This window comes from Nyctereutes procyonoides, unplaced genomic scaffold (genome assembly GCF_905146905.1).
Source record: "Nyctereutes procyonoides isolate TBG_1078 unplaced genomic scaffold, NYPRO_anot_genome, whole genome shotgun sequence".
Classification (NCBI taxonomy): domain Eukaryota; kingdom Metazoa; phylum Chordata; class Mammalia; order Carnivora; family Canidae; genus Nyctereutes; species Nyctereutes procyonoides.
This window is the reverse complement of record NW_026575160.1, coordinates 11,997,734-12,021,396: the sequence shown is the minus strand read 5'-3', so window position 1 is coordinate 12,021,396 and position 23,663 is coordinate 11,997,734. Positions and strand designations below refer to the sequence as shown.

Sequence of the window (23,663 nt, the reverse complement as noted above, 5' to 3'; positions counted from 1 at the left end):
AAAGAAAGCTGCTTCTCTCCTCCTTTTGGATATTATTAGAGTTGTAAAAATCTTCTCTAGGATTTCTTCTCTATGAATTTGCATTTTGGCTTTCAAAGCCTTAGAAAAAGAATTCAAAGTAAAGCTCCAGCCTGGGAGAGGAGGCAGGTTCTTTGGGGCTGGGCCTAGGGAACGATTAGGTGCTTTGGGAATGGAGGTCTGGCTGCCTGCTGGCTGCCCTGGTCCCCAGCAGCGGCTGCCACCTGGCTGCTCTCCCCTCTTGGCCAACCCCCCTTCTGCATCTGTAGAGTCATTTCTTCCTTGCTTTGAGGGTCCACCTCCTGGCTGAGCGCTCACCTCCTGAAGCCCCCTGAGAGTTGTGGGCATGTCTTTGACCTGTCTGGAAAGGGTTCTTGTCATGGCTTTCCTGCCAGGAGTGGAAGCAAAGAAATGGGCACAGTGCGGTCACTGTGTATAAGGCCTCACTAAACAGAAGCCTCATAGCCAATTCTCAGTTTCCAGGTGGGCAAACTGAGGCTCAGAGGAGGTGGGAACCCAACAGGTAGGAGATAAAGCTGGGGACGAGGTCTAGAAGGACAGCAGTGTTTCTGTGACACGGAGCGGCCAGGTACACACAAGTAGGATGATCCTGGGGTGCCTGGGGGGCTCAGTTGGTTAAGCGTCTGACTCTCGATTTTCAGTTCAGGTCATGATCTTGGGGTTGTGAGAAGGAGCCCTGAGTGGGGCTCTGCGCTCAGCGTGGAGCCTGCTTGAGGTTCTCTCTCTCTCTCTTCCTCTGCTCCTCCCTGGCTTATGTGTGTTCTCTTCTGCTCTCCTCTCTCTCTCAAAGTAAATAAATAAATCTTTAAAAAGAAGTAGAATGATCCCACTGGAAAGTATGGGGTGGCTAAGGGGGGGCATCCAGCAAGTGCACTGGGTGAGGAATGGGCACTTTCTTCCCATTTACTGTTACTTCCTTCACTCGCCTCCAGGTGTGTTCCTTGGGGTCTAGCCCTTTAAGATGGGTTCTATGCTGTCTCCATCCTGGTGGCCTCTTTTCTTGCTTTCATACTGCTGTCCCCGGGAAGAGGAAGGCACCTTGGGCCGTCCTTAAAAATATGTGTGAAGAGGACAAAGTACATCTGGCTGTTCATATGGGAGGGCTTCTGTCTCCTTCCTCCTGTCTATGGACATTGATCCCTGGCCGGACTGGGGAAGAGACCATTGTTGTTGTTGTTTTTTATGTTGAGGTATAATTGACACATCACATCACATTAGTTTCAGTTGTATAATGTAATGATTCAATATTTGTATACCTTGCTAAATGATCACTATCGTAAGTGTAGTTAACATCTGTCACCATATGGAATTACAAATATTTTCTCATGCTGAGAACATTTAAGATGAATTCTTCTAGTAACTTTCAGCTATAGTGGTCCCCCATTTCCCATGGGGGATATGTTCCAAGACCCCAGTGGATGCCTGAAACCATAGATAATACCTTACTCTGTGTATGGTACATTTTTTTCATATATATTTATATATGTACATACATACACCTGTGATAAAGTTTTAATTTACAAATTAAGCATAGTAAGAGAGTAACAAGAATAATAATAAAGTAGGATAATTCTAACAGTATATTGTAATAAAAGTTATAAGAATGTGGTCTCTCTCTCAAAATATCTTATGTACCATGCTCGCCCTTCTGATGTGAGATGGTAAAATGCCTATGTGATGAGATGAGGGAAGGTGAATGATGTTGATGCTGTGACGTAGCATAAGGCTATTCTTGACCTGATGATTCATCAAAAGGAGGAACCTCTGCTTCCAGACCATGGTTGACTATAGGTAATTGAGACCATACATAAGGGGTGGCTACTGTGCAGTATTATTAACTGGAGTCACCATGCTGTACGTTACATCTTCATGACTTATTTATAACTGCAATTTTGTACTTTTACCCACTTCACCCATTTTGTCTACCCCCCCACCCCCCACCAAACCTGCATGTTTGGCAACCACCAATCTGTTCTTCGTATCTATGAGTTCTGTTGTTTATTTGTTTTTCTGAATCCCATATATGTGATCATACTGTATTTGTCTGAGTCTGACATTTTTCACTTAGCACCATATCCTTAAAGTCCGTTGTTTGCAAATGGCAAGATTTAATTCTTTTTTATGGCTGAATAAAATTTCATTGTATGTACATACCACATTTTCTTCATCCACTTGTTCATTGATGAACGCATAGGTTATTTCTAAATCTTGACTATTGTAAATGATGCTGCATTGGGTGTGGGGGTGGATGTATCTTCTCAAGCAAGTGTTTTTGTTTTCTTTAGATAAATACTCAGAAGTGGAATTGCTGGATTATATGGTAGTTCTATTGTTAAATTTTTGAGAAATCTCCCTATTTTTTCATAGTGGCTGCACTAATTTACATTCTCACCCACAGTGCACAAAGGTTCTCTTCACATCCTCACCAACACTTGTTACTTCTTGTCTTTTCTGAAAATAGCCATTCTAACAGGTGTCAGGTGATATCTCGTGGTTTTGATTTGCATTTCCCTGATGATGAGTGATGTTGAGCACTTTTGCATGTATGCATTGGCCATCAGTGTATTTCTTTGAAAAAATGTCTATTCAGATCCTCTGCCCCATTTTTATTTGGATTGTTTTTATGTTATTGACTTTTATGAATTCCTTATATATTTTGAATATTAACCCCTTATCAGGTATATGATTTATAAATGTCTTCTCCCATTCAGTAGGCTGTCTTTTCATTTTGTTGATGGTTTACTTTGTTGTGCAGAAGTGTTTTAGTTTGATATCGTCCTACTTGTTTTTACTTTCATTGCTTTTGCTTTCATTTTTGCTTTTAGAGTCAGGTTAAAAAAATCATTGCCAAGACCAATGTTAAGGAACTTACTACTTATGCTTTCCTTTAAGAGTTTTATAGTTTCAGATGTAACATTCAAGTCTTTAATCCATTTTGAGTTAATTTTTGAGGATGGTATAAGATAATGGTTCCGTTTTGTTCTTTTACATGTGGTTGTTCAGGTTTCCCATCACTATTATTCTATATACTATAGTACTTTCTCCATTGTATGTTCTTGGCTTCTTAGTCATAAACTAACTCACCATACGTGCATGGGCTTATTGCTGCGATCTCTGTCTGTTCCAGTGATCTATGTGTATGATTTTATGCCAATACCATACTGTTTTGATTCCATAGTTTTGTAATATAGTTTGAAATAAGAGAGTATGATGACTCTAGCTTTGTTCTTCTTTCTAAAGATTGCTTTGACTATTAGGGTCTTTTGTGGTTCCATATAAATTTTAGGATTGTTCTATTTCTGTGAAAAATACCATTGTGATTTTAATACAATTATATCGAATCCATAGATTGTTTGGATTGTATGGAAATTTTAACAGTATTAATTATTCCAATCCATGAGCAAAGACTATCTTTTCATTTATTTGTGTTTTCATTTTCTTTTATCTGTATCCTGTAGTTTTCAGTGTATAGGCCTTTCACCTCCTTGGTTAAATTTATTCCTAAGAATTTTATTCTTTTTGATATAATTATAAATGGTATTGCTTTCTTAATTTCTCTTTTGATTGTTTCCTAATACAAAGAAATGCAACAGATTTTTATATATTGCTTTTGTGTCTTGCAACTTTATTGAATTTGTTTATTCTAATACTTTTTTGGTGGAGTGTTCAGGGTTTGATATATGTAAAATCATGTCATATGCAAATAGTGAGTTTTTCTTTTCTGATTTGGATGTGCTTTATTTCCTTTTCTTGCCAAATTGCTCCAGCTCTTTATCTTAGAGGAAAACGTTGCACATTTTCACTGTTGAGTATGATGTTAGCTGTGGGCTTGTCGTATATGGCCTTATTATATTGAGGTATGTTCCTTCTATACTTACTTTGTTGAGAGTTTTTATCATAAATGAGTGTTGAATTTTCTGCCTTTTATGCATCTATTGAGATGGTCATATGATTTTTATCCTTCATTTTGTTAATATGGTATATTAGTACACTGATTAGTGGATGTCAAATCAGCCTTGAATCCCTGGAGTAAATCCCAGTTGATCACGGTGTATTCTCCTTTTAATACATGGTTGAATTTGACTTGCTAATATTTTGTTGAGGATTTTGTGTCTGTATTCATCAGGGATATTGACCTATAACTCGCTTTTTTTGTGGACTCTTTGTCTGGTTTTTGTATTATGGTAATGCTGGTCTCATAAAAGGAGTCAGGAAGCATCACTCTTCTACTTTTTGGAGGGATTTTTGAGAAGGATTAATTAATTGTTTTTTGAATATTTGGTGGAATTCACCCTGGAAGCTCTCTGGTCCTGGGCTTTTGTTTGTTGGGAGGTTTTTAATCACTGATTAGATCTCCTTACTAGTAATAGATGTGTTCAGATTTTCTATTTCTTGATTTAGTCCTGGTAGAGGAGGGAGATTTATTCCAACCATGCGTTTTAGAATTTATGTGAGAACTTATTCATTTATCCATCACCTGGGTGGATAGCCTAGGCATAGGGAACAATAAAAGGAGCAGGGTACTTGGTCCTCTAGGAATTTATAATTTGAGAGGTCTTTTTTTAACAATAAAATTTTAATAAGGATTTTATTTGAGAGAGAGCATGAGGGGGGAGGACGGGCAGAAACGGAGGGAGAGGGAGAAGGGGTGAAGCAGGTTCCCCATTGAGCAGGGAGCCCAATGTGGGGCATGATCCCAGGACCCTGGGATCATGACCTGAGCTGAAGGCAGGCACTTAACCTACTGTTCACATGGTTTAAATGTCAACAATCAAAAGAAAAAAGAGAATCTCCTACCCCTGATCTTTCAGTCATCTAGTTCCCCACTCAAGAGGTAACTACTGTGAATAGTGTCTTTCTGAAGACGTGCTGTCCATATTGTTGAGTGGCTCTTGACAGGGCCCAGGGAGGTGGAGCTAATCAGGGTAACCCAGGGAAGATTCTTCTAAGGGCACATGGCTGCAGCCATCAGGTGATGGGGTCAGGGAGGATGGGCAGGCAGAGATATTTTGAAAAAGATTCCTGGAGGGCTTGGGTATAATCCTTGCTTCCAAACCCAGCTGTGGGTCTAGCTAGATAGGCAAGACATTTACACATGGGAATGGATGTAGTAATACAAGATTTCAATAGAAATGAAGGTCAAATTCCTGGTACAGCCAGACGGTGCCCCCACCCAGAGGAGCAAGATAGCAGCAGTGGGTCTCCATCACTGGCCGGGGCTTTAAGAAAGGTTACTATCGGGATCCCTGGGTGGCGCAGCGGTTTAGTGCCTGCCTTTGGCCCAGGGCGCGATCCTGGAGACCCGGGATCGAATCCCACGTCGGGCTCCCAGTGCATGGAGCCTGCTTCTCCCTCTGCCTGTGTCTCTGCCTCTCTCTCTCTCTCTGTAACTACCATAAAAAAAAAAAAAAAGTTACTATCTTCAACCTGTCTGGGCCCTCTTGTTCCTCACCTATGAAACCCCTAATCTAGGGTTTTAAACTTTTTTTCCTTTGAAGCCCAGTAGCAGTCTGAAGGAACCCATAGTCTTCTTTAAACATGCAGGATTATAAATGTAAATAAATTACACTGATATACAGTGGTTTCCCCCCTTGGGGGCCTCAGAGTAGTCCGATGGCACAGGACTCTTGCTCTGAGGAGAGCTAGGGCCAGATTCTGGCTCCCATGGGCTGTTCTGCATCTCGACACTGCTTGGGGCCTGGTGGTGTTCAACCAAGAGAAGGGGGTTCCCTCTGAGGTTGCTTTGCAAAGAGTCAAATGAACAACCCCATTTCCCCCATAATTAGCTTCCCCTCTGTCTACACTAGATCTGCTTTCCTAGCTGGAGATGAGTAGGTGTTTGTCTGGTGTTTGATTTCCAAAAGGTGGCAGCACTGTTCTTGGCAACAGAATCCCAGGCACCTGGGTGGGGAGTACCTGCCCTCACTGCCTGGCTTCTGTAGCCCAGTGGAGAATTTTGAAGTCAGCCTGCCTGGTCTTACCTGTGTTACTGTCTCCTCCCCAGTTGCCTTGGAGATGCACCAAGCCTGCCGAGCTTCTGTTCCCAGCCTGTGGTGGGGCCACTCTGAGGGCTGCTAGGCCTCACAGGCGCATGTCTCAGGATAGGCCTGCCAGCAGATGCAAAAGAAAGTCATGTTCCTGCAGTTGACTTTTTTCCCTCCTCCTTCCGGTGTTTGGCATGAGGGTTCTGGAGGGTGGTCAGTGTTTTAAGCAATGCAGTCTTGGCTGGCTTAGGCCAAATTTTTTCTTTTCAAATAATTTAACATTGGCTAGGACAGCATCAAGTATTTGTTTAAGGTATGGAGAAGTGCAATGAGATCCAGTGTGGAGGAGTCCCTTCAGACTCCTCAGGGTGTCTTCAATTGTCCCTCTGCCATGGGTTCTGGGGGCTGCTTCTGATATGTGCGTTCACATGGCTACAGTCAGTACCTGAGCATAATTGAAGCAGTCGAGTTTCAAGAATCTATTAGAAGCTGAAATTGCCTTCAGTAGACGAAGAGCCTCAGAAGGGCCTGGTTCAAATGTCCATTCTGCCTGCTGGACACACTGGCTCTCCTCTTCAGTCAGTGCCTCTAGGACCCAAATACGATCTTTTCGGGAGACTTACATCTACATCTCATTCTCTACACCGCCCCGCTAGTCCTCTGTTTCCTCCATCTTCTCTGTGTTCTCTCTTCTACACAGGGATCCATCCATACAGACACATTTGCACATTTGTTAAGGCAAAGAAGGGAAAAAACCCAACAGTATTATTCATCCATTTATTACCAAATTATATATTGTATCCTTGCTATGTACTAAGCACTGTCCAGAGATGAACCGTTATCAAGACGGGCACAGTCCCTATTCCATGGAGTTTATAGTCTAGAGGTAGGAGATGGATAATGTACAAATGAGCAAATGTGCTAGAAAAGTATTGGGTGTAATTATGCTCTCCAGATAAATGGTCTTAGGTGGTGATGGAGTTGTCACTCTACACAGGGTGAGCAGGGAATGCCTGCCACCTGGAAGACGTGACTATTGTCAGCAAGATATGGGAATTGGGGACATGGCATCAAGGCCATGGGGTGGGCAAGCACCTGTTGTGTTTAAGGCATAGAGAGAAAGCTGGAAGTGGGGTTGACAGAGGCAGGGGCCAGGTCATAAGGTGTGATGTAGTCTTTGAAGGTTTCTAAGCAAGTGGGTAAAAAAGTACCACTAAGCCAATTAAATGGACTCATAATTCCCATCAAGTGCACACACTGGGGCTTTTTTGTGGGACCTCAGCAAAGGATACCAGAAGGTAGCTGGAGCCAGCTGGAGTTTGTGTGATATTCACCTCTGTGCTCACTGCATGTTATTTCATCGAGACCCTTCAACAGCTCCAGGAGGAGAGCATTGTTACCATCCGTTTATCCATAAGAAAAGCAAGGTACAGAGGTGGAATAATTCACCCAGCTGGAGAGGCAGACCTGAGATTTGAATCCAGTGTGCAAGCTCCAAGCCCCCACTTCATATGCCTTCTTGGAAATGGACCCTTGGACAGCTTTTTTATTGTTGTTGTCAACTTATTTTTATTACTTATTATTTTTAACCCATGATTTATTTATTTATTTAATTATTTAGTAACTCTACACCCACGGTGGGGCTCAAACTCATGACCCCATGGTCAAGAGTTGCATGCCTCTCGGACTGAGCCAGCCAGGTGCCTCATATTACTATTTAATATGTGTGAAAAATTGTTATAATTTGCATTTCTTTGAACACTATGAGATTGAACAGTTTTTCCTGTGTCGTTTTTTAAAATTGTGGTAAAAATATATAACATACAATCTGTCATTTTAACCACTTTTAAGTGTACAGTTCAGCGGCACAAAGTACATTCACACTTTCTTGCAACCATCACCACCATCCATTTCTAGAACTTTTTTGTCACCTCCAAACGTGTAGCCATCAAACAAGAGCTATTCATTCCTCCTCCCCTCAGCTCCTGGTAACTTTGAATCTAATTTGTCATTATAAATTTTCGTAGTCTAGACACTTCATATAAGTACGACCACCCAATATGTATCCTTTTTGCCTGGCTTATTTGACTTAACACGCTGTCTTCAGCTGTCTTCAGCGTTCGTTCATGAGGCAGCAGGCATCAGAACATTATTCTTTTTTATGGTTGAATAATGCCCCATTGTGTATACATAGCACATGTTGTCTGTCTTTCCGTTCATGGAGTTTCCACCTGGGGGCAGCTTTTCACACAGAGACAGGGCCTTACAACTACTCACTCCTGTTCTGGAGACACTTCCTGAACCCTGGCGAATCTGTGTTTGTCTTGGGTCAGGAGTCACCCTCCACTGTGTGTGGTTAGGGGTGCTGCTGAGTTTCTTAAGATAACGAGCTTCAGACTGTATTTAAAAAGTTCAAGTGATGGGATCCCTGGGTGGCGCAGCGGTTTGGCGCCTGCCTTTGGCCCAGGGAGCGATCCTGGAGACCCGGGATCGAATCCCACGTCGGGCTCCCGGTGCATGGAGCCTGTTTCTCCCTCTGCCTGTGTCTCTGCCTCTCTCTCTCTCTGTGACTATCATAAATAAATAAAAATTTAAAAAAAAAAAAAAGTTCAAGTGATGGGGAGCCTGGCTCAGTCAGTTGAGCACCTGATTCTCGATTTCAGCTCAGGTCATGATCTCAGGGTCATGAGATTAAGCCCTGCATCAGGCTCTGTGCTCAGTGGGGAGTCAGCTTGTCCCTCTCCCTCTGCTCCTCCCCTACTCACTCTCTTTCTCTCTCTCTCTAATAATTAAAATCTTAAAAAAAAAAAAAACAACTCAAGAGGAATGCTATAACTGTTCTTGCGCCAACACCAACTCTAATTAGGTTCTTTCCCTGTCCGTTCCATAGATGGATAGCGTCAGAGAGCGCCACAGGAGTTATTTCATTGTTTACTTCTAAGCATGAAATCATCTGCTGTAGATGGAAATTTAGCTTATTCTTGAAATTCTCCAGAGTAGCCACACAGGAGCCCCAAGTCTGTGTGGGGGCCTGATCTATCTTCAGTGTCCCCATCTGTAAAATCACATTAAACTCCTTCTAAGGGATTATATAGCCTTCCCAAACAGAGAGGTTAAGATACTCCCTTCTAATTCTACCCTGGTCTCTTCCTTGCTACTTAGTCATTAAGCCTTCGCCTCTCTCCTCTCAACATTCTCCCACAGTAATCCCACATTACAGTGATGAGATGACAAAGCCGACTTTCAGGGAGCAAGGCCCAGGGACGCAGCTCCCTCACTTGCTGGGTTGCTATATGATGGGGGCCCCTTCCCCTCCCAGCAGCCTTTCTCTGATACCTGGAAGTGCTAGGTGGCCTTGGGAAGTTTGATTTATGTCTTTTTGCATGAACTGCCCCCTCTCTCATCACCAGGAAATCAACGGTGCTGGCGGCTACCTGTTTGCTCAGCTGCCAGCTGCCAGAGAGGAGAAAATCCACACTGCCTCAATGTCCCCTGAGGCACTAAGCTGCTCACGGCTAGTTTTCTTTTTCAGAGCGATAAATCTGAGCAATCCAGTGCTGCAGCAGGTGCTGGAGAGGAAGAATGAGGTCCTGTGTGTCCTGACACAGAAGATAGTGACGACCCAGCAGTGCGTGATATCGGAGCACGTTCAGATTGAGGAGAAGTGTGGCGGCATGGTGGGGATCCAGACCAAGACCGTGCAGGTGTGCGTGCCCAGGGCACAGGCGTGGGCTCAGCGGGCTCTCTGGTCCCAGTCATTGTGGCCAGGGCCAGGGGCTGCTTTGGGTGCTGTCTTCGTTTGTCAGGACCCTTCTGAGCTAATTGAAATCCAACTCAAAGTGGCTTAAACGAGATATAATTTATTGGCTCCTGTAACTGAAACACTCAGAGTAGTTCTGGCTTCAGTCACTCTTAGATCCCAAATCTGGAAAACTGGCGTGTGCTGCCTTCCTGGGGGTGGATTCCCTCTCAGGTAGGCATCCTCCCTGTGGTGCAGCAGCTCCATGCTTTCATGCCACCTGCTGCCACCCCAGGGGAAAGTGTGCTCAGGGTTGGCTCCCACCGGACCCTCCCTGGTTGCACCCATTCCTGAAGCAGACCCAGGACTAGGGCAATAGGACCAGAATGGCCACCCAGCTTGGGACAGGTGCCTTCCCAAAAGAAAATGGGGCAAAGGAGCACTGGCCATGTCAATGTTCAGGTAACTGCCGGAGCCCCTCAGAGCCAGGGGTCTCAGAATGATTACTTTGGAATCAACTGCCTCAAATCCTTTGTGAATGGAGTGATGGGAGGTAGAGAGCAGTATATGTGTCTATATACACATAGACAGATGCTTCTGGATTAAAATAGTCTTACCAGGTTAATCCCTGAGCTAGTACTAAGCTTCTGTGGAACAGGAGGCTGCCAACCCCAAACTGCTCCACAGCTTGCCCTGGTGCCTGATGTCCTATTCTTAGACATTTGCTCCCTGGGGGAAATTTTGGCATTTGTTAGAGGACCTGGGAAAGTTGTATTTGGAAGGAGGTGGAGACAGAGTCTGGTGTGGAGCAGGACTCTCACTGGGGCAGTGATGAGGGAGGTGCCCGACGAGAGGTGGCTGTGGTCAGCCTTGCCAGTGTTTCTGCCCGTGGTGACCCTCACCACCGGCCTGGCCCCTGCCTGAGAATCCGGCTGTCCTTAGACAAACCAGGATCAAGTTGCTACAAGGGGTCTCTGATCTCCAGTGTTTAGGCAATGATCATCTCCCTAGGCCATCATGGGAAGAACTCATGTTTGTAACAGTGTTGGAAGGAGAGAGCTTTGGTGTTTGACCACTTGGCATTTCCGGTAATCCTCCTCTTGGCCTTACCTCTCCTCCCTCTTCCCCGGCTCTAGGTTTGTTTTACTGCACAGTGTGCCGTCCACAGGAGTCTGGAATGATGCCCTTTTGGGGGCTCCTCATGTTAAGCTAGGTTCTTCCAGTCAGGCTTTGAAATTGTCCAGATTTTCATCATTGTCCAGGATGTCGGAGTGGTTGCCCTAATCCTCCGTGAGGGAAGTGGGAAGTTATCTTACATACCTTCTTTACTCAGTACCATAGACCTAGCCTCACTGTCTCCCACACTCTGGAATCTCATTTTGCGTACCCACAAAAGTTTGCTCATTTACTTCTCAATATCTGCATTACATCATGAGGCCCACAAGGATTGAATCCTTACCTACTTTGCTGGCCAGCTTCTCTTTTTCACTTGGTTCCTTGGGCATTGGCTGGATGCCTCTCGTGTGCAAAGCCCTAGGTCGGCCACGGTGGGGAGGCAGAGAGAATCCTGGGGGAGTCTGAGCATACAGATGACTGCATGTGTTCTTATTCACAGGTGTCCGCAAAGGAGGATGGGAACATCACCAAGGATAGCAACGTAGCACTGGAGATCCCAGCTTCCACCACCATCGCCTATGGCATCATCGAGTTGTACGTGAAACTGGATGGCCAGTTTGGTGAGTGCTGCCTCCCGCTCTGGGTATTAGAGGAAGGAGATGGGAAGTGTGGGGGTGTCCCATGACAAGTGAGGCAGGTGGGGTGCGTTGGGAGGGCATCAGTGTGGGTGAACTTTCACCAGCGTGGCACAGGGTCTGCAACGTGGTCTCTGCTGTCAGACAGACTGGGTATCAGTGCTGGTGCCTTGGTGTCCTAGGAGGCCTCAAGCAAGTTGTGGATGAGCCTTAACTCCCCATCTCTGGAAGGGGAAAGACATTCCCTCACAAGCCACAGTCAGGATTAAAGGGGATGAGCACGTGAAGTACCTGGCACAGTGGTTGTTTATTAAGTCACGCTGTCTGCGTCAGCCCTTAATCATACTGTCAGCAGCAGCATCCCACCTTCCTTCCCCAACCAATATGAAGCCAAAAACACAGTACTTGACCTTGCTCTGCTGATCACCAGTGTTCAGAGCTGGGAGGTCCTGGTCATTGCATCATTTGAAGAACATGAGGGCTTTAGCTTCGCTCCTGTCTGCTGATCTTAGATGCTCATGGCCCCTTCCTCATGGTCATCCTGAGAAGAAGTTGTGTTGAGCCCACGAAAACTGTTGACCACTTCTGGGGGACATGAATGAATAAATGTAACATAATGATTGATTTCTTAAGGTATGGTAATGTCATAGTTATGTTTATAAAGACTATGTTTTTAGAGATTTATACTGAAGTCCTCACAGATGAAATGGTAACACGTTTGTGGTTTGATTCAGAAATAATCTGGGGGGTGTAAGGAGTGGGTGTATGGGGTCCGCAGAGGGAAAGAACAATCACTGAAGCTGGTCGGTGGGTATGTGGGGGTTCATTATACTACTCTAGTCTTGTGCCATTTCACATCTTCCATAATGAAAGAGTTTTAGGGACGCCTGGGTGGCTCAGTGGTTGAGTGTCTGCCTTTGGCTCAGGGCATGATCCCGATCCTGGGATCGAGTCCCCCATCAGGCTCCCTCAAGGAGCCTACTTCTCCCTCTGCCTATGTCTTTGCCTCTCTTGGTCTCTCATGAATAAATAAAATCTAAAAAAAAAAAAAAAGTTTCAAAAAGTGTGCCATAATAGACCATTCACATGTCCATTGCAGTCTCCTGCTTTTCTCCCATTTGTTCTCTGTAAGATTAGGGAGGAAGAAGTTCCCCAGGAGTCAGTCTTTTATGTGTACTTGGCCCACTCGAGGTAACATGCCGTTGAGCTACAACTACAGGCACTCAGAACGTGCACCATCCCTACAGTCACACGCTCCTGGGAGTGTAGGAGCCAAAGAAGACACATGGGAGGCAGGGGAGGCAGTGGCAGAGACTCCACTCCTCTTTCATTTCACACATGGAACAGCCTCCATTCCAGGGGGGTGACCAAGGATGAGGGGGTTAGTTTTAAGAAGCTGCTCTAGAGAGGTTAGTCAGGGGCACATGAAATGCCAGGAACACCCAGAATCATGACATACAGACTTTTGCTTGGCCTGGTCCAAATTTGTGCCCTTGTTGGCATTTTTATTATTTTACTCTCTTTGGAAGACTTTGTCTACTGAACAAACTGCGTTAAGATGATTAAGTTGTCCCTCTTGTTTTTGCTGTCGGCACGTTGCTCCATGCACTTACAGGACTCCAGCCTAAAGCGTTGGGGCCTGGCTATCCTGCCCAGAAGGGCTGGCACTTTCATAAGCGTCTTGAAAGCTTGGCCCGACCCTGAGGCTTCCTGTGAGTGCTCTGAGGACCTTTGGACCAGGCCGCCTCTCTAGGCTGTCTCTCTGAGGAGGTCCTGCCCTGCTTTCAGCCCCGTTGGGGCACCTGTTGCTCTCCTGGGAAGCCTCCCTTTTCTCCGACAGGGCTGGAAACACCTAGTCTGGTGTGGCTCTCCCGTTTGCATTTCAATGTCAAGCCTTTCAGCTTGGCTGGCTTCTGCCTTCTTTGAAATAAACTTCTCTTTGTGCTGTGGAGAGGTGCAGGGGGAATTCTGGGGCCTTCTTGGCTCACTTCGCATGCCCTGACCCAGGAAGCCCTGCTCCCTGGCTCTTTCCCACTGACAACTACCAAGCCTGTGCAGCCGGCGGACAGGCTGACATTGTATGCGACTTGCTGCCTGATTTTTTTTTTAAAGACTTTATTTTTTCATTCATGAGAAACAGAGAGAGAGAGAGAGAGAGAGAGAGAGAGAGAGAGAGAGAGAGAGGCAGAGACACAGGCAGAGGAAGAAGCAGGCCCCACGCAGGGAGCCTGGTGTGGGACTCATCCGGGACTCCAGGATCACGCCCCGGGCCAAAGGCAGGGGCTAAACCACCGAGCCACCCGGGATCCCCACACTGCCTGATTTTTAAGCCAGTTCTGCGATTTTTCCTTTTTGCCATCTGTGTTTTCTGTTGCTCTTGCCACAGAGTACTCTGATCTGGCTTCATAGACAGACATGCAGGGGCCAGAGGGGGCCCTTAAGAGGCTGCCTTCCCGCCTTCTGGGAGGATCCTGTGTGTTCTCTGAAACTCTAAGCAGGCGCTGACTCCCTTTGTATCCCTGGGGGGAGGCACCTGTGCAGCCTGTCCTCACCAAGAGATTCTCTCAGCCGTGCCCCCTTGCTCACCAACAGCCCCTCCCTTGCATAGCCAATCAGAAGCATCATTTTATGGTCTCGAACTTTAGCCTTGTGCTTTGTATAATTAGGCATAAGGCCAGTGTCCTTTCCGCGTGTACCCCTGATTGGAGCCCCGTGGCTAGGAGCCCACGCTCCCCGCCCTGCCTGCGTTTGTGCACCTCGGCAGGTGTGCTGGCCCTGACGGCATCTGCCTACTGAGTCCTGCCGCACACTCTTAATTGGCTCCCCTGCTTCTCGGAATCTTTCCCCATCTGTTCCGTTCTAGCACTGTAGCCACTGTGATTATTTAAAAATAAAAATGTGGTCAATTCACACACCTGCTTAAATACCCTTCGGAGGCTCCCTGTGTCCAAGATAAAGCCTGCACTTCAGGTGTGTTGTGACCCTGCCCCAGCATTTGTCCGGCCTTCCTTCTAATCTTCAGATGCCGCTGCTCTAGCCAAGACCCTGTTCTTGGTCTTACCCGGAGTTCCAGGACTACCTGCATGCTCTCTGCCTCTTCGCCTTGCTAATTCCTACCAAAACTTTAGGGGGTTCCTTAGATACTGCTTTATCCAAGAATCCTTTTCTAGTTCTCTCTCTGCATTTGCCACTGTCTCTGGCTTCAGGGACCTGACCACCTCCTCCAACAGCACTTGTGACCTCTATCCCCACTTACACCTATTGTCCAGGCCTGGACTGTAGTCCTTTTGTGTCACTGGCCCCTAGCACAGTGCCTGACACTGAAAAGAATGAAAGAACTGGCAGTGTCTTCAGGGGCCTGTGCATGTATATGGGCAAGAGTGGTGCGGTGCCATAGACTCCTGAAATACCAGTTGGGGGCCCTGTGCAGCTCTCGGCAGGACTTGAGACTATGTTAATAGTCATGGTGGCTGCTCTGGGGGAGCAAAGGTATTACCTCAGGGCTGGTTCATGTTGATCTGCCTCAGTGCCTGGTGGAAAGGGCAAAGCCAGCCACGGGTGCCCTGGGTGCCCAGTGAGTGTGGGTCATAGGTGAGTAAATGAAGGGTTGTTTCATTGGTCTTTAGATAGCTATTCGATCTTTTACATCATTAGTGCCTACAAGCAAATAAAAATATGTGCTAATCCTCATGCCTTCCACATTTTTATTCCATAGCCTGTGCTTAAGTACACAAATCATTAAATAGAAGTGTAAAAAGAACCCCAATTCACGAGTTCTCTTGCTGTTTTGGCTTATTAAGGACATAATAACTATTGCATAATAATTGTTACCTTTTGGATTCTTAAATATGGAAGTATTTAAGGAAACATTTTATTTTTTTATATTATTATAGAAAAATTCCATACATGTTCAAAAGGAGAGATAATAATATAATGAACTCCCATGTACCTACCATCCAGCTTTAATAACTAGGGTGATTCATATTTCATCTATAACTTTACCACCTCACCCATCTCACTCAGTTATTTCGAAACAAATCCTAGGCATTATATTGCTCGGTCTATAAATAGTTCAGCATATCTAAAGATAAGGCTTTTTAAAAAAGACTAGTTTTGCCTTCATATAGATTCATGGAGAACATCTTCATCTGTGTCTAGCTTTTTTCACTTGACGTGTTTGTAAGATTCATTCATACAACTGCTAAAGTCAGAAGTTCATTTTTTATTGCGTATCATTTACTAGTGAAGAAAAGTTAATATTTTAAAAATACAACCACACACCACTTGTATACTTAAATATAATGTCAATAATACTTTAATATTATCAGTTCAGTCAAGTCAAATTAATCAAATTTTATTTATTTATTTTTTGTTTCATACATTGTGAGTTGTGTAAGATTTGGTTTTGTTAAAAGGAAACCCCCAGGCACCAAATGGTGTCACTTCAGAATTTATTTAGTTGAATTTTTGTTATTTAATAGTTCAAATCAGGCTAAGGGAATACTTAATGTTTGAAAGATTGCTTCCTACCTCTTCAGAGAGGACACACTGGAGAGCTTTATGTTGAGAACAACCATTTCTCCTTAATTTGTAGGAAGGGGCAGAGTTTTCGTCAAATAGCATAACGTGTAGGAAGTGGGTTTATGGGGTCAAAGAGTGCATGTGTTCCCCACCCCTCTCCCCTGTTAGGTAAATCTGGGTCTGAGGTGTGCCAGCAAGGCCCAGTTAACCCTGTGCCGGCTTGTCCTTTTCTCCCACATTACAGAATTATGCCTCCTACAAGGGAAGCACGGTGGCTTTGAACTCGAGAGAAGTGACTCTGTCTTCCTGGACCATCTGCCCTTTCGAGAGTTTGCATACGGGGACATGCCAGATGCTGGGCAGGGATCATCTGCCCTGGATTGGCCGTTGGATGTTTTAAAACAAGGTATTGCCTGCAGGGTGAGGTGTGGTGAGCTGATGGCTACTTGAGCACTGCGGTGCAAGAGGTGATGTGGCCTTCATGAGCCATGACTCCTTAGAGATGTAATAGAGAACATTTGAGAACCGAGAGGAAGTGCCTCCAAGCTGGACCTCATCCACTCAGCAGGACTCACCTCAGTGGCATCTCAGGGAACCTCATGTCTTAGGTACCATGTTTTGAGGAAGAGATAGATGACTGAGGAATGAGAGGGCATTTTCTTTCATTTCAACCATAGAAGCCTTGCTATTAAAAAATAATTGGTCAGCAATAGAGAGAGAACCCAAAATTTGCATCTGTTTCATTATACTCCAGCCTTCACTGCCAACACAGGCAAGGCTTTGTCAGCCTTACAGAACACTTTCTTGGGGGCTCTTTATGCACATGGCTTGAAGCCCTGCGGTGCCATGGTGTGACTTACCTGCAGCAACTCCTTTTATTCCCCATGGTATTTTGTGTTTTAAAAAGTTGGCTTTTCTTGTGGTGGCATGGGCAGGGTGTGGAGTGCAGTATACGGCAGAAGAGGAAATGGGCAAGGAAAAGGTGAAACACAGAATCAGGTAGGAGCTAAGAGCTAGCTCAGAATATGGTCTGGCTGGCAGGATAAGAAGATTCTCACCTAGGGGTCCTCAGTGAGTCCCAAACCAGAAGATGCTTCTGTTTCTGTAACAAAAATGGTAGTGTTGGAAGAAATGGCAGGGAAAGCCCAATCTTCAGACGGGGCTTTCACGTCTTATGCAGGGCCACAGGCCCTTCTTCTGCTTCCTTGAGATTGATGATTGAGCGCAACTTCCAGCTGCCGTTTAAGCACTGCTGTGGGTTAGAAACACAGCAGAGCGGCCCTCTAGCCTTGAACTGTGCTACAGGGAAGTGACACGATAGTTTGTGGGCTGCAGCTTCTTTATAATTTCTTTTCCCACCAGTCCACCCTGTCAGTTGGCCGTTCTAGTCAGCCTGGGTTGGAGTGGGATGGCTGGGTCTGTGAAGCAGGAATAGGGTGGGGGGCCAGCAAGCCTTTGTGCTCTCAGACCCTAGACCAACCAGGAATGCTCTTCTCTCCAGGCTGAGGTGGCATTCCCTAGCTGTGTTCATAGGGAAATATTTGAATATGTCAGTGACTGATGTGACCCGTTCTCTCCATGGGGCTGACAACTGTGTGCTGGAATTTGCCATCAGCAGAGGTGTAGTATGCTATGTATTAGTATGCATCCCTGCATGTGAAAGCTGTGGTTTATCAAACCTTGCCTTTAAATCCCCACTGGGCTTAATTTACTAGAAGTGTTTCAATGTCTTAAAAAATATATATTTTAAGGAGAGAGCCTCAAGCATCCTGCAGAGGATGTGCATAACCTAGCGTGGTGGGCCGGTGTGCCCGTCCTCCAGGATGGGTGAAGAATAATGAGTGGGAAAAGTGGAGTGGCTGTGTTTGCCATGAAAATAGGGTGCCAGCATTTGAGAAGCAAGCATTAAATATTAAAAGATAAAAATCTGCATGGTATTAGAAGAAAGGACATAAGAAATACTGGACTTTGGAATTCGTGTAGCTGTGAAGCCCTGTAAAAGTACTGACTCGATGTTTTAGTAATTCAGCCTTGATAATTTACTTCTATAGAAATCATGCTAAAGAGGAGTCTAAATAATTGATTAGACTTTTCCAGAAAATAGACTTAATGTTTAGTGACTCATCAGAAAAAAAGAGTGAAGTCTGAAACAAATCTGGGCAGCCCTCTTTATTTTCTCTTTCCGTCCCCGTTTTTTCTTCTTAAAGTAGTTTGACTGGTTATTGAAAAACATGCAGGGTGGTCACTAACTCCATGTCTAACTTGAGCTCCATGACTGGCCGTGCTCCTGGAAGTGTCTGCGAAAGAACTGAGGACAATGACTATAAAAAAAAAGCAAAGTCTGCTGTCTCTTGTTCTGAGACAGCACAGTAGTCATGATGCCATGTGTGCTCTGCTGTTTTCATAGCGACTGTGCTCTTGGAGAAGAATTTCCACCCCTTTGTGGAGCTGCCTGAACAGCAACAGACAGCGCTGAGCGATGTCCTCCAGGCGGTCCTGTTTGATGAAGAATTACTTGTGGTCCTGGAACAAGTGGTAAGACCAAAGATATCTTGAGGCAGAGCATCTCCACCTGGGTTTTTGGGAGATGTGGACAGGTGAGACCTTTTGAGATAAGGCTGTGAGCTGGGATAAAATTCTATTTACAATTTCCCCACCTCCTTTAAACCTTAAAGCCTCCTTTTTTTTTTTTTTACTCCCGGGTCCTTAGTTTTCTAACTGAAGAAAAGTGGCTGATGTCAGGAATCAAATGGTAGATTGGTTCCCTAGGGTTGTTGTAACAAATTACTAGAAACTCCGTGGCTTAGGACAATGGAATTTATTCTCTTAGAGTTCTGGAGGCCAGGAGTCTGGAGCTGAGGTGTCAGCAGGGCCATGCTTCTCAACCACAGGCTTTAGGGGACAGCCCTTCCTCACCTCTTTCATCTTCTGGTGGCTCCTGATGCTCCTTGCCTTGTGGCCACACTGATCCAGTCTCTGTCTTCCCAGTGTCATCTCCTTTTCTGTCTCTTAAAGGACACTCATCATTGGCATACAGGGCCCATTCCCATTCCAGAAGTATCTCATCTTGAGATCCTTACCTTAATTATATCTGCAAAGACTCTTATTCCAGATAAGGTCATACTCTGAAATTTGGGGGGGGGGTGCATTATTCAACCCCACTACAAGGAGGCTGTCTGGTAGAGTCCAGTAAGTAAATTTATTCTATTTAGAATAGATTAAAAAGCAGGCCTTTGTGTTTTTCTGTTTTGTAGCAAAAGGGTTTTCTGGGGAGGTTGAGTTCCTTAACTATTAGTCGTACAAATGGTGAAGGACATGCTAGCTGCCAACCTGCCAGACTTTGTATTCTTTGCTAAGGGGGCTGGGGCACTATTAAGATGATTTAGATGAGAGTTTTTCCTTTGTCCCCCCCCACCCCATTATTCAGAGCTTTTGAACTCTGATTTTCTGATTCAATGCTTTATGGTTTCCAGGAGAGTATTCATGTTATTTTTCCCTCTTGAAACTGGTTTGTGCCAAAAGAGCTTAGCTGCCAGTGATGGAACCTGCAATTGTTGTAATAGCCAACAGTCCAGGACACCTGGGTGTTCTGGAGGATGCTAAGCTCACAGGACGGTGTGTTAACTCCAGGATGAACACAAATGTTTCAAAAAACCAACTGATTTATACTTCCTAAAATAGCTCCTTCCAAGAGGGAAATCTCAGACCAGTACCTTTTAGAAAGAATGTCAGTTGCCCTGTCAGGTGTGGGAGAAGCAAGCTGCCCAGCTGGTGGGGGCCAGTGGGCTCATCTGTGAACGCACCTGATGTGTAAGTTACAATGGAGAAGAGCTCCCTAGGTGGTACTGAGCTGGCCGAAGTGACCCTCACTGGCAGGGCCACCCACCTCCCAGCGGGCCCAATGTGGATGGATGAGGCTGCCTTGGGCCCAGCTGGGAATGTGGCTGGGGGCTGCTGGTGTGCCAAGTTTAAAGCTGCAGAACCGTGATGGGACAATGCTTTTATGTTCCCCTCCTTAGTTCTGCATGTTCCTGTTCCTGGTCCCTGGTCCAACCTGACTTATCCTGGAAGGTTCTATCCGTAGTTCCTGCATCCCTTTTCCCTTCTCTATGAAAGAATAGTACCAGGCAAGGCTGTTTACTCTCTCCTTATGAGAGACTAGTAATTTCAAAACAGAAAAGAATGTAGGGTTTTGCTTTAGCTGGGAGATGGTGGAAGGGTAAGCAGTTGTGTGTCATGGGGCAGAGGCTTAGCTTGGCCTTTGGCTTTAACGTATCTGTCTTTTTTCTCCTCCTCCTGCAGTGTGACGATGTGGTCAGAGGTCTGTCGCCCCCACTGGCAATACCGGGGGAGCTGAAGCCCCCACAGCAGCAGGACCTCATAGCTTTCCTGAGCTTGGTGGGCTACAGAGTACAGGGCGGGTGTCCAGACCAGGAGGATGCAATCAGCAACCAGAAGCTCTTTTCTACGGCCTACTTCTTGGTCAGTGCACTAGCAGGTACGGAAAAAGAAAGAAATGCTGTTATTGCTTTGAAATTGCTTTGCTTATTATTGTGCAAGATTTGGTACATGTAGTTCCCCCCCTTTCAGCAGTACAGGGAGGATAAGAGGAAGGCTGAGGAAGCTTATGATTGTCACGAAAAGTCATAGACTTGTGTGACACCAGCTTCCTCTGCTCTCTGAGAGCATGTCTCTCTCCCTCCAGGGAGGGCTGTCTGCCGGCAGGAAGACAAACACAGCCTTATGATTCACACTTAAGCCCTGATACTGCTGTGGGGCACTGGCTTTCATTTGGCAACTGCTCTCTCCTCTAGTGTTTTGATACTTCTGATCCTCTCTGCAAACTTCTTGGCCACTCTGTGGCCATTTGAGGAAGAAGACTGTGGAAAGCATCCTGCTGCACTAGGATACTGGGCCCAGCCACAACCCAGCTTCTCTACTGGTCCTGGCATGGCCTTCCCCGGGGCGTGGCCATGAAGTTATCACCTAGCAGTGGACCCCACCCTGCCAATCCTCTACCACGGCCACCCAGAATTCACCATACCAGCGGGTCTGGGGTATCAGAAGGTAGCCATTCTGTGTGGGCTTTCAGTTCCTTCTTGGAAAGGCAAGACCTGGCACATCAGCCCAGGGTCCTTGTCCCCACAACTTCCCTTCATGGTGGTATTACTTGAGGTTTTGAGTTCATGATGCATTCACAGTTCCTCCCCAGCACTATAGAGAAAGAGGCCAAGGAGATCTTCAATTTTCAAAAAGTTAATCAGAGAGGATCCCTCTTCCAGCTCTACATGCTGATGAATGCACGCTCTTGTGCTAAATCACGGATAAAAGTTGTAGCTGGGATAGGACATAAGATAGAGGCCTATGGAACACCAATGGAGATGTCCCCCCGCCCCCAACCCGTTCCATGTTAACATCAGTGTACTAGGATCTTTATTTTTTTATTTTTATTTTTTTTTCAGGATCTTTAAATACAGTCTATCAGGGGCTAATCCACTGGCTAGAGTTTTCCAGCTTGTGAAAGGTCTTTTCTTCACATACCCTATTACTTATTGAAATACTTCGGTCAATAGGCTAGTTCAGTAATATGAAATATGCAGTATGTGTCTGACATCATGAATGCGTGAGTCTCCTGCTCCTTGAAACCTGGACACAGGTTCAAATTCTCTTGCAACCTTGCAGATAGGGAGTCACTGGGAATTAACAAATAACCTGAGACTCATTTGCTATTTCTGAGCTGGAAACTTGGACGTAGTGAAATCTTCAAGTGCAGCTGAAAATATCCAGTCAGTTTCTGAACCAACAATGCCCTTTTGCATCTCTCAGAATTGATATCTCATTTACATGTCAGTCACTGCACAGGGCAGATCAGCTCCTTCATTGTAAAGCTCTTCCATTAGTGCTCCTGCTAATCCTCGGCCCTTCTGAGTTGACCTTTCCCTCTTATGAAAAAAGTCTTCTCTCTTTAGAACCTAGGGAAAATGCTGGAACAAAGAGCAGCTTTCTAAATAATAACACCAGTTACTACTAGCTTTACGGTGCCTAACTTTAAAAAAATTGAGATAAAATAGATATACAACATCATTAGTTTTAGGAGTATCACATGATTCCATAACATGTCTAGTTAATATCTATCACAGATTTGTACAGTTACAAATCTTTCTTAGTTTTTTCTTATGAGAATTTTTAACATTTACTCTTAGCAGCTTTCAAATATACAATACAGTATTGTTTTTTTTTTAAATTTTTATTTATTTTATGATAGTCACACACAGAGAGAGAAAGAGGCAGAGACATAGGCAGAGGGAGAAGCAGGCTCCATGCACCGGGAGCCCGATGTGGAATTCGATCCCGGGTCTCCAGAATCGCGCCCTGGGCCAAAGGCAGGCGCCAAACCGCTGCACCACCCAGGGATCCCTACAATACAGTATTGTTAACTACAGAAATCATGTTGTACATTACATGTTCATGATTTACTTTTTTTAATAGCTGGAAGTTAGCACTTTTAACCACATTCATCCATTTCCATCCTTCCCTCCCCATTGCTTTTGGCAACCCTCAATCTGTTGTTTATGTCCATGAGCTTGCTTGTTCATTCATTTTCTTTCCTTTTTCTTTCTTTCTTTCTTTTTCTTTCTTTCTTTCTTTCTTTCTTTCTTTCTTTCTTTCTTTCTTTCTTTCTCCTTCCTTCTTCTTCCTTCCTTCTTCCTTCCTTCTCTTTCTTTCTTTCTTTCTTTCTTTCTTTCTTTCTTTCTTTCTTTCTTTCTCTTTATTCTTTTCTTTCTTCTTTCTTTTCTCTTTCTTACTTTTTCTCTCTCTCCCTCTCTTTCTTTCTTTCCATATAAGTAACATCATATATTATTTGTTGTTCCCTGACTTCTTTAACTTAGCATAGTGTCCTCAGGGTCCATCCATGTTGTCAAAATAACAAGATTTCCTTCTTTCCTTCCTTTTTCATGGCTGAATAGTATTCCATTGTGTATACATACCACATTTTCTTTATCCATTCATGCATCAATGGACACTTAGGTTGCTAACATATCTTAGTTGTTTTAAGTAATGCTGCAGTGAATGTGGAGGTGCTTATCTATTTTTTCCAGTTAGTGTTTTTATTTTCTTCAGATAATTACCCAGAAGTGGAATTGCTAGATCATATGGCAGTTCCAGTTTTAATTTTTTGAGGAACTTCCATACTGTTTTCCACAGTGGCTGCGCCAATTTACATTTCTACCAACCATGCACAAGGATTCCCTTTTCTCCAGATCCTCACCAACACTTGTTATTTCTTGCCTTTTTGAAAAATAGCCATTCTAACAGGTATGAAGTAATATCTTATTGTGATTATAATTTGCATTTCTCTGATAATTAGGAACATTGAGCACCTTTTTATTTACCTTTTGGCCACTTATTAGTCGTCTTTGGAAGAATGTCTATTCAGATCCTCTGCCCATTTCAATCAGATGTGTGTTTTTTTTTTTCCTTTTGCTTTTGAATTGTAGGAGTCCTTTTATATTTTGGTTATTAACACCTTATCAGAATTATCTTTTTGTAAATATTTTTTTTTCCATTCAATAGGTTGCCATTTGATTTTGTTGATGGTTTTCTTTGCTGTGCAGGATTTCCTTAGTT

The 23,663-nt window shown here is 44.7% G+C and overlaps 1 protein-coding gene across 1 annotated transcript in view; it reads left to right on the top strand.

Moving 5' to 3' along the window:
• GSDME (gasdermin E) overlaps window positions 1–23,663 on the top strand; it is a 73,051-nt gene that overhangs the window by 31,871 nt on the left and 17,517 nt on the right. Inside the window, exons 4-8 of the mRNA XM_055314673.1 lie at window positions 9,556–9,727; window positions 11,378–11,498; window positions 16,279–16,440; window positions 18,442–18,569; window positions 20,337–20,532. Coding sequence (XP_055170648.1) covers window positions 9,556–9,727; window positions 11,378–11,498; window positions 16,279–16,440; window positions 18,442–18,569; window positions 20,337–20,532 — 779 coding nt within the window. The remainder of the gene's footprint in view (window positions 1–9,555; window positions 9,728–11,377; window positions 11,499–16,278; window positions 16,441–18,441; window positions 18,570–20,336; window positions 20,533–23,663) is intronic.